The 10,249-nt window shown below is 59.1% G+C and overlaps 1 protein-coding gene across 2 annotated transcripts; it reads left to right on the top strand.

Annotated features, from left to right (window-relative positions):
• Positions 1–4,522: 4,522 nt before the first annotated feature.
• Positions 4,523–10,166, top strand: TMEM198 (transmembrane protein 198). Of its 2 annotated transcripts, none has more exons than XM_064164408.1 (5): positions 4,523–4,602; positions 6,657–6,907; positions 7,015–7,590; positions 8,120–8,310; positions 8,766–10,166. In XM_064164408.1, the coding sequence occupies exons 2-5, from the start codon at positions 6,718–6,720 to the stop codon at positions 8,910–8,912; spliced, it is 1,104 nt and encodes a 367-aa protein (XP_064020478.1). In that variant the 5' UTR covers positions 4,523–4,602; positions 6,657–6,717; the 3' UTR covers positions 8,913–10,166. The 2 variants fall into 2 exon arrangements, with proteins under 2 accessions (XP_064020478.1, XP_064020471.1); XM_064164401.1 differs by having other exon boundaries at positions 8,120–8,328.
• Positions 10,167–10,249: the final 83 nt, after the last annotated feature.

The raw sequence follows: 10,249 nt of genomic DNA, 5'->3' as shown, positions 1-10,249 counted from the left end.
GCCCGGCCGCCCCTCGCTGCGGGGCAGGGGCCAGGCACGGGGGCGGAGCGGGCAGCGAGACCGACTCTCCTCTGCCCTTCCAGGCCCGGGAGGAGTCGCCAGGAACCGTGGAGGTGGCGAAGGATCTTCGAGATCATCGAATCCAACGGTTAACCCCGCACGACCAAGTCCACCATTAACCCGCTAAGCCTATATGGTTTTAAATACCTCCAAGGATGACCTGGGCGGCCTGCGCCAGTGCTTCACGATCCTGTCGGTGAAGACATTTTCCCTAACATCCAGCCTAAGCCTTCTCTCGAGCGGTCTGAGGCCATCTGCTTTTGTCCGATCACTTGTTACAGAGAGGAGACTGCTCCCCACCTTGCTACAAGTTCCTTTCAAGAACTGGTCGAGAGCAATGAGACCTCCTCATCAGCTTCATTTCCCCTGAGCTAAACAATCCCAGCTCACTCAACTGCTCCTTGCTTTCTAGATCCTTCCCCAGCTTCCTTGCCCTTCTTTGGACATGCTCCAGCAACTCAATGTCCTTCTTGTATGGAGGGGACTGAAACTGGACACAGTATTGGAAGTGCACAATCGCTGCTCTAGCCCTGCTGGCCACACTATTGCTCAGACAGGCCAGGATGCTTTTGGCCTTGGCCACTTGAACACACTGCTGGCTCGTATTTACCCAGCTTTTCACCAGCCCCAGGTCCTTTTCTGCCAGGTGCCTTTGCAGCCACTCTGCCCTAAGCCTGCAGCATTGCAAAGCGTAGTCGCAACCAAAGTGCAGCACTCAGGACTTGGCCTTGTTGAACCCCATCCCGTTGGCCTTGTCCAGATCCCTCTGTAGAGCCTTCCTACCCTCAAGGAGGTCAACACTCCCATCCAACTTGCTCTTACCTGCGTATTTACTAAGGATGCACATCACTGAGGGACAGAGCAGTGCCCAGTCACAGCCTTCACCTCTGGTGCTGTGGGGCAGCTCCTGGCCATGGCTGCCTGCAGGCTCCGAAAGCATGTTTGGCAGGGTTGTGACTCCTGGCTGAGATAGGGACACGGTGCCTGAGCCTGCTTAAGGGGAGATTCCTCCAGGCAAGTGCTGTGGGGCTGAGGCACAGCTGGCCCTTTGTTCTCGGGGCTGCAGGGGCTGCTGCAGTCAGCCGAGCACAGCTGCTGTCCCTTGCCTGGGATAGCCCAACCCACGCTGGTGATTTTGTGATAGTACTGAAACACCATGTTCTCCTTCTCCAACTGCTTCCAGAATGCAGGGGCAGTGGTGCTGGACTCCTCCTGGGTGTCCTCAAGAGATGGCTAGTGTTCCTGAGTGGGTGGAGTGGATGGGTCTGGGGCCAGGAGCAGCAAAGCACAGTCCACAGGCTGGAAAAGGAGCTGGCCATGATGGGGAGCCTGGGGATGAGGAACACGGGAGGACAAGCAGCAGCTGAAAGTCCATTGCATGCAGAATAGCAAATTGTGCCAGGGCAGAAGTGGGCAGAGTAGCAGGAAATCCCAGCAGTATGGACCCTTGTCCTGAAAGTCAAAGCAGGACCAAAGAGGAGGGCTTCTCCAGCAGAGGCCAGGTCACCATGCCTCCGTGAGCACTCTGCAGCATACAGCCACCTGCCACTGCCTGCCAGATGGAGCAGGTCTGGGCAGAGAGAGCTGGAGGGAGCCGTCTCGGGGCAGAGCTTGCTGCATACACAGAGCCTCCAGCACATGGATTATCCAAGCCAGAAGCTGTAAGGCCAGCAGCCCTACATGGGTGCTTGGTGCCAAGCATTACTGAATAAGGACAAGAAGGAGGACCTGGCCTTTCTGCTCGTTCCCAGTCCATGGCTCCACTTTCAGGATTCTCACAGCCACTGGGGCTGCCAAGTGCCTCTGGATTTACTCTGGCTGGTGGGGAGCCCATCCCACCCTCCTCATGAATACACATCCTGCCTGCCCTGGGGAGTGCTTTGACCACAGAGCATGGCAGGGAACCAAGGGCAGGCTGAAGCCTGCTTGGCTCGAAAGTCTCTTTCATTTTCTGGAACAAAGCAGCCTGTTTTCATCAGGAAGTGCTTAGCAGCTTCCCACCCCCCAGAGATATGGGACCATCATCCAAGCTCAGCTTATTTTCATAGGCCTTTTTCTTCTGGGGAGGCCAAGAGAAGCAACAGGCAGAGGTGGTCATGTGGACAGCAGTTTAACGCAGAACACGTCAAAAACTAGACACAGAAGGAATGTAGTGGAGAGGCCATAATGGGAAAGATGCAGGAAAAAAACATCAGTAGAGACTTCCCATGGACAAACAAAGAACAAAACCCAAATACCACCATGAACAACCAAAGTTGCCTGTTTTCTATATAGGAGAAACATGTCAGAAATAGATGGATTTGAGTTCCTTTGCGGGTTGGAGTATTTGATATCGGTGACTTCCTGCAAAGCCTGATGATCTCGCATGTGTGACAAGAGAGGTTTCATTGTGAAGTAAGCTCTTTAACCTGAGTTTGGGCTTGCAGGTGCAGACTGGAGGAAGTAGTGAAGTTTAAGAAAATGAGACTCTTGTCTCAGAAAAACTGCATAGATATGAAGGTGAGGGCAGACACCCCCTCAGGCTTTGCTTGGGCAGTGGCTGAGCCCAGGGCCCCCATGCCTGGCCCCAAGAGATCCCACAGGGGCTGACAGCGGCAGTGCCGTTCCTCTGGCAGCCCCTTCACAGACCCCCACCAGCTGCAGCGCCTGCCTTTGTCTCCCAGCCTTGGCGTGGGGCTGAGAAGTGGCTGCCAGGGAAACGGCTGCTGCTGCCAAAAGAGCCTTTTCCTTGCCAGGATTTCCCAGGTGTCTCTGGGAGCTGCAGCCAGGAGGTGCCAACTCCAGGGGGTTGTGCCTCTGCAGAGCTCCATGTCTGCCCATCTACCCACTGTGCCTGCATCTGCTGGCTGCTGGCAAGGAGACAGGTGGGCAGGCTCCATAGGTACCCCTTGCTTGTGGGTTTGCCCCCTATAAACGGAGATGCTGCAGTCCCTGTGGACCTGGCACAGGCCTGCTGCACACTGCCCAATCCTCTGTGCTTTGCCCCTGACACCTGAACTGTTGCCAGGTCCTGCCCCACACGGCCCTGCACATACCTCACACAAGTCTCTCCTGTGCTTTTCACGCTCACGTGACATATGGAGATTTGGGTTTCACACAATAAGGTATTCATAAGACTTAATCAGTGAAATACCAAGGTAGCCATGGGTGTTAGGTGTACCAGGGACGGTGTTAGGAGTTACCAAGAGAGTGTCCGCAACCAAAGATAACAGCATGGGAGGATCCAGGAGGCCACTCTGATTGATGTTTGTCGCCTTTCTCTCAACACCTTCCAGCACCTCCACATCTCTCTTGAATTGAGGAACCCAGATCTGGACACAGCACTCAAGGGGTGGCCTGAGCAGTGCTGAGCACAGGGGCAGAAGAACCTCCCTTGTCCTGCTGCCCACACTGCTCCTGAGCCAGCCCAGGATGCCATTGGCTCTGCTGCCTACCTGGGCACACTGCTGCCTCACCTTCAGCTCCTCTCTGCCAGCACCCCCAGCTCCCTCTCTGCCTGGCTGCTCTCAGCCCCTCTGTCCCCAGCTTGGGGTTGTTGTGGCCAAAGTGTAGAACCCTGCACTTGGCCTTGCTAAATCTCATCCCATTGGCCTCTGCCTGTATAAGCTGGATGTTAGAAGGAAGTTCTTGACAGAGAGAGTGATTGGCATAGGAATGGGCTGCCCAAGGACTTGCTGTCCCTGAAGGTGTTCAAGCAAAGCCTGGATGAGGCACTTAGTGCCATGGTGTGGTTGACTGGATAGGGCTGGGTGCTAGGCTGGACTGGCTGAGCTTGGAGGTCTCTTCCAACCTGGTTGATCCTGTGATTCTATGAAAGTACAACGGGGCCAAGTTCACCTTGTAAAGAAGAACAGCTGTAGTTTTGATTGAAAGGACAATGGGGCGGAGGTTTAGTGCGTTAGAGGCAGTGCTTAGAAAATGCAAAAGAATATTCATGAATAAATTCAAAGGTAATACAATGTTCAGTCCTTATCCTACATAAGCATTGTTGCTAGTTTGTGCCTCCAGCAGCTTTGTTATTTGCTATGCACCCAGCGCTCTTTGCCTTTATTTCACAATACACCTCGCATGCTTACATTTTAGAGCGAGTTCGTTGCTCACACCCCGGCAGCACCCTGCACTACTCCATCCGCGGCGCACCGCGCGGAGGGGAGCAGCCCGGTGCGCCACGTGCCACGCTGCACATGTGGTCTTGTTCCAACTCCCCAGTGCACGGCCTGGTGCACCCCGCAACGCAGCCACTGCTCCAACCCCCTCCGCAACGTGGGAATCGCTGCACCGCCGTGCCCGGGCCGCAGCCCCACGCCGCACCCCGCCGAGCACGGCTCGAAGCCCCACGCCGCGCCCCACCCCGTCCCGCCCCCTCCGCCGAGGCCACGCCCCCGGCCCCGCCCCAGCCACGCGCTGACGCGGCGCGGTGACGTCAGGCGGAGCTGTCCGCTCAGCACCGCGCGGCGGGCCGCGCCGCCAGCATGCGCGGGGGCCGGGGCCGGGAGCGCCGGGCGCAGCGGGGCCGCCGCCGCTGCCGGGCCTGGAGCGAAGGTGGGAGCGGGCGGGGCGGGGCCACGGGGGGTGGGCGTACACGTGGGGGACTAGCAGGCGCGGGAGGGAGCGTGCCGTGTCCCTCGGGAAAAGGGCTCGGGCGCTGGGGCTCCTGGCCCCGCATCCCAGGGAGACAGCGCGGTTCCCGGGATGGGCGTGCGGGGCCCGGCGGAGCGGCTCTCGGGCCCCCCGGCCTGAACAAAGAAAGGGGGCGGAGCAGACCCGCGCCCCGGCGGCCTTTGCGGCCGTCTCTTAGCAACGCCGCACCCGCCCTGCCGGCCCGCCGGAGTCCGGCATCCCGGCGGGGGGCAGCGGGGCCGGCTGCGGGGCGGCGGGGAGCGGCGGGGAGCGGTGGAGGGGAGCATCGCGCTCAGGCAGTGCCCCGAGCGCTGCCTCTGGGCCCCTCTGCCACACTGTGACCGACGGGGCGGGGAGGGGGGGGGCAGGGGGCCCCGGGCAGGCCGTGGCGGGGAGCCCGGGGCTGCGGGGCGGGCGGCAGCAGGTGGGTAAGTCCCAGCGCCAATGAGCAGGCGCGGGGCTCCCCTAGCAACAGTGCCCGCGCCAATGGGCGCCGGGAGCTGCCTGCGACGCTGCCTACGGCCCTGCCCGCAGCCCTGCCGGGATCAGGCTTCCAGGCGACCCTTCGCTGCTGCCCCGGCCCCGGCCTGGCGTCGGTTGAGGGGCAGAGAGCACCACCTCGCAGCTCTCCCGGTGCTGCACTTGCCGCGCCTATCGTTGCCGAGCCCTGCCGAGATATCCCATGCCCCGTTCCTGGCCCCCTGGGTACTGCCTCCGTTCACACTACATGGCACTGCCCATCCCCGCCAGCGCTGTCAGAGGTGGTGTATTGCTCCTGGGCGCTGTGGTTAAAGTCCAGTCCTACTTAGCGTCCTCCCTAGGGGCTCAGCAGAACGGGAAAGGGCCCAGCACTCAGCCGCCTACTCCTTGCCCTCCTGCTGCCCTGGGATTAGGCATCACGCTCGGCTTCCCCGGGGGATTTGCCTTGGGTACTGTTTCCTTTCCCAGGCGAAGGGAGGAGGCCAGTGGCCAGGGAAGAGGTGCTGACGGAACCTGGCCCGAGCAGCAAGTTGCTGGGCAGTAGGGAGCCGTGACTGCAGCCTCTACTTAGTCTTCTTCCCTGGCCCTTCTTGGTGCACTGTTTGTGCGAGTTGTCCTGAGTCAGCTGCTCTAAAGTGGCATTTGGAAGCGCTGGCACTGGCCCAGTGATAACCAGTGACAGTAAACCCATCTTAAACCGACTGAGCTTGGAAAGGCACCAGGGAGGCAAAGGGATGCAGGAACCGACTCCAGGTGGGAGCAGGCAGACGGCTGCTGTAATTAGGTTTAAGCTGGAGCTGGATCAGTCTTTGCAGGGGATTATGACCCCTCCATCTGGGTAGGCACTGTGGGGGGCCCAGTCACAGCCTGTTCAGTGGCACGGCATGGCTGCAGCGTTAGAGGTGAGTCCTTCGGTAAGGGGCAGTGCCAGTCAGAACTGGTCTCCCTCCAGCCCTATGGGATCATGTGGAAAGGTTGGATGCAGTGTGGGGCCCTCTGTTTTCACAAGGACACTAGGAGCTGGAGCAGGGATGAAAAATAGCCAGAAATATGATTAGAGGATTGGAGAAAATGCCTTGGAGTACAAGCTTTAAGAGCTCAATCTGTTTAGCCTATAAAAATAGAAGACTGAGGGGTGACTTAATTACCAAGCGTAATTACTTCACAGACATAAAATACCAGGTAGTGGAAGTCTCCCTTTAATCAGGCAGGGAAGGGGCAGCGGAGAGCCAGGGGCAGGAGATTGAAACCGCAGACAAATTACAAATCATCACATCCTGGCAGCAAAGCTCCCCAGGGGTGTGGACAGGCTCCCTGGGGACGACACATCTCTGAAGCTGCCCGCTGGCTGATGCCGTGTGCCCCTGCAACGCCCACGGGCAAGGCTGTTACCCTATTCCCTCACTTCCCACCCAAGTAACAAGAGGCCAGAGCAGGTTTTGTGGTGTCTGAGTGCTGAGCAGACGTGTCTCTATCCTCTTTCTCTCTCTCACCAGCTGGGGTGAGCGTCGGGGTGCAGTTTTGCTGGCAAGCCATGGGGCAAGAGTGGAGATTTTGATGCCTCTCTCGGGAGTCCCCAGAGCCATGACTGCAACTGTGCAGACACTGCGGTTCAAGCTGCTGCCACATGAGCCGGGCCAGGAGTGGGGGCACAGCTGTCAGCAGGAAATTGAGCGTCGATACCAAGTGGTGCCCTCTGTAGTGTGTGCCATGTGCTGTCTCTTCGGCATCATCTACTGCTTCTTTGGTGAGTCAGACCAGCCTCATGGCTGGTGGGGCAGGCAGGGAGAAGGGCAGGGGCAGTCAGGGCAGGTGCTGGTCAGCCACCCGCTGACTGCAGTGGTATCTCCACAGGCTACCGCTGCTTCAAGGCTGTCATGTTCCTGACGGGGCTGATGTTCGGCTCCATCATCATCTTCATGCTGTGCTATAAGGAGCGAGTACTGGACACACAGCTGAGCGTGGAGGCCTCAGTGGGCATTGGGCTGGGCATCGGAGTCCTCTGTGGGCTGGTCACCATGCTGGTGCGCAGTGTTGGCCTCTTCATGGTGGGGCTGCTCCTAGGGCTGCTGCTGGCAGTGGCCACGCTGGTGGTGATGGAGCAGTTCTACCACCCCCCAACTGTGTGGATTCCCATTGCGATGCTCCTGGGTGTGGGAATGCTCTTTGCTGTCCTCACTCTGCAGTGGCAGCGCTTCTTCACCACCCTCTCCACTGCTGTCTTCGGTAGCGCCATCATGACTGTCACCATCGACTACTTCATTGAGCTCTTCCTCCTGGTGCAGTATATCTATGAGCGCATCAAGGTGGCCCCTGCTCGCCCTGTGTGCTGGTACAGCTGGGTCATCCTGGGTGTCTGGCCACTCCTCACCACACTGGGTGTCTTGGTCCAGTGGAAGGTCACAGGCGAGGGCTACTCCCATACAGAAGGTGTGTGAGGGCTGGGACCGATGGGCATCCTTCAGGGAGGCTGTAGCCAGGTGGGGGTTGGGCTCTTCTCCCAGACAAGCAGCAACAGAACAAGGGGACACAGTCTCAAGTTGTGCCAGGGGGAAGTCTAGGCTGGATGTTAGGAGAAAGTTCTGCACAGAGAGTGATTGGCATTGGAATGGGCTGCCCAGGGAGGTGGTGGAGTTGCTGTCCCTGGAGGTGTTCAAAAAAAGAGTGGATGAGGCACTTAGTGCCATGATTGGACAGGGCTGGGTGCTAGGTTGGACTGGATGATCTTGAAGTCTCTTCCAACCTGTTGATTCTATGATTCTATGACAGTATGGGGTGGGTGCAGGAGCTGGGGGACCTGGGGACTGGCGTGGAGGTTTACAGCACCTGGTTTGCATGCACAGATAAGGGGTTTGGGACTCTGGGGGGGCAGAGCCTGAGTGTGCAAAGGTAGGGCTGGTTTGTGCGTGCAGCGGGTTTGGTGGCACCCCTGGTGGTCACAGGCCCCTCTGCCCCGCAGTGATCATCAGCCGGCAGCAGCGCCGCGTGCAGCTGATGCGCATCAAGCAGCGGGAGGACCGAAAGGAGAAGAAGAAGAGGCGGAGACCTCACCACCCACCGCCCCACCAGCACAAAGCCCACCCGCCTGAGCCTGCCTACCGCCGCAAGCCCAACCCCGTGCGCCGCTTCGATGGGGACGTGCTCTCCCCTGTGAGTCCTGCACCCAGGGTAGAGATCTTCCCCAGCCTCCACGGCTCTTCCTTCTCCGTGTGGGTGGGCTGGGGTGCAGAGAAGGGAGAGTTACCCAGGCATCAGCTGGCATCTGAACTCCTCAAGAGATAAGGCTGGGGCATCCTAAGGACCAGGCAGCTCAGGAGGGGCCGAGGTGGGATGTGTCCACTATGGAGCACTTGAGCATTTGCAAGCAAACTGGTGGCCAAAAGTGCTGCAGCCACGGTAGAAGCAGGTGGGCAAGGTGTGAAGCATGTGCCCAGGGAAGAGATGGGGCTGTGCACCCCACTGCAGCCAGACCTTGGTGGGCCTGAGTGCTGGGTTGGGTGGGACTGCACAGGCCTGGTTCTGGGTGGCTGCTGCAGAGCTTAGGGTGGGATGGAGTGGGCCAGGAGAGCAGTCCTCCTCACTTTCTGCCTTCCTCTGTTGAGCAGAGCTACATCCAGAGTTTCCGAGAGCGGCAGACGGGACCGTCCCTGAGCAGCCTCATCACCAGCTCCCATGCCGTGGTGGACCTGGACTATGACTGTAGCTCCACCGTGCCACTCACCACAGGCTCTGGCCCTGCTGTGAGGGTATAAGCCAATCAAATGACCTCGAGCAACACCAGCACCCCAGCCTGCTCCAGGAAATCCCATGTGACACAGGCAGGGCTGTGCCCTTGGCCCCAGGGCAGCCTCATGTGGCTTGGGGCTGTGGATGGAGACCTTTCCTGGGGATGTGTGGGGCTCAGCTGGGCAAACCCTAGCTGCCCATGTAGCCCAGGGGTGTCAGGGTGAGCTCTCCATCAGGGACTCAGCCCAAGGACAAGGAACACCAGCACTCATGAACATGCAGTGTGAGTGACTCTGCTGGGGTGAGGGGTCCCTGAGCCCCTGCTATTGTGTGTTTCTCCAAGGCCTGGGCACATTCATTCTGCATCCCAGAATTGCTCTCCCCATCTTTGAGTCCCCTTCTGAGAGAGCAACTCCCTGCACCTGCCCTGCTCCTCATCACAGCCCTCAGCAGCTCCCCAAGTGCCTGTGCCCCACGTTCCTTCCTCAAAAAGCAGGTCCTACAGCCCTTACCCCTCCAAGGACTCCTCTGAGCATGTATGCCCTGTCCCACCTTGGCCCCAAGAGCAGTGCCCAGGCAGTGCTTCCCAAAACCTGCTTCCTCAGAAGATGCCCCACACTTACCCACCCTCCCGGCTCCCTGACGTGGTTTGCCTCTCCCACTTTTCCCGAGCTGGACTGGGGTAGTCCTGGGACAGAGGTGGCTCCTGGAGTGATGCTGGCAAGTGGTGCCAGTCCAGTGTGAGCTGTGCTGGCAATGTGCACCACATGCATCTCCCCTAGACTGTTTGGCTGGGAGACAAGGACGCTGGATCCAGCCTTTGGGCAGAGGCTGGGCTGCCTCAGGGACATGGGGGGACTCCTGCAGTGTCAGAGGCCATCGCTGTTTTACTGGCGACTGGATTTTATAGTGGCTGGGGGTGCCCTGGGGTTGGGCCAGGCAGGGCAGGAGCCGCTGCCCAGAGCACCACTGCAGGCAGATGCTCCCACCTTGTAGATACTTCTCTTGCTGTGATTTGTATTAATTTATTATGGAGTGAGCCAGGACTAACCCATGGCCAGGCAGGCAGGATGGTGGCAAGACTGGACCGGGGGGGGGGGTGCACCTCTGCTTTAGGAGCCCCCTCAGCCCAGTCTGGTCAGCCTCCCTGTCCCAGGAACTGCATGTTTCTGCCAGGCCCTTCCCCCGCAGCGCCGCGCCGCCCGCCCTCTTTTCAGTCTCTTTTGTAAATGTGCCAAATGCTGCTGAGGCCACGGCCGCACAGTAAAGAGCCTTTCAGAGCCTGGTGTGCAGGGCTGAGGACAGGGGCCAGGGGTCCCCAAGGACTGATCCCTGGGAGTGCTGGGTGGGATTCAGAGCAGTG

This window comes from Pogoniulus pusillus, chromosome 2 (assembly GCF_015220805.1).
Source record: "Pogoniulus pusillus isolate bPogPus1 chromosome 2, bPogPus1.pri, whole genome shotgun sequence".
NCBI classification, from domain to species: Eukaryota; Metazoa; Chordata; class Aves; order Piciformes; family Lybiidae; genus Pogoniulus; species Pogoniulus pusillus.
Note: the sequence above shows the minus strand (reverse complement) of the source record. Positions and strands in the feature narration are given on the sequence as shown.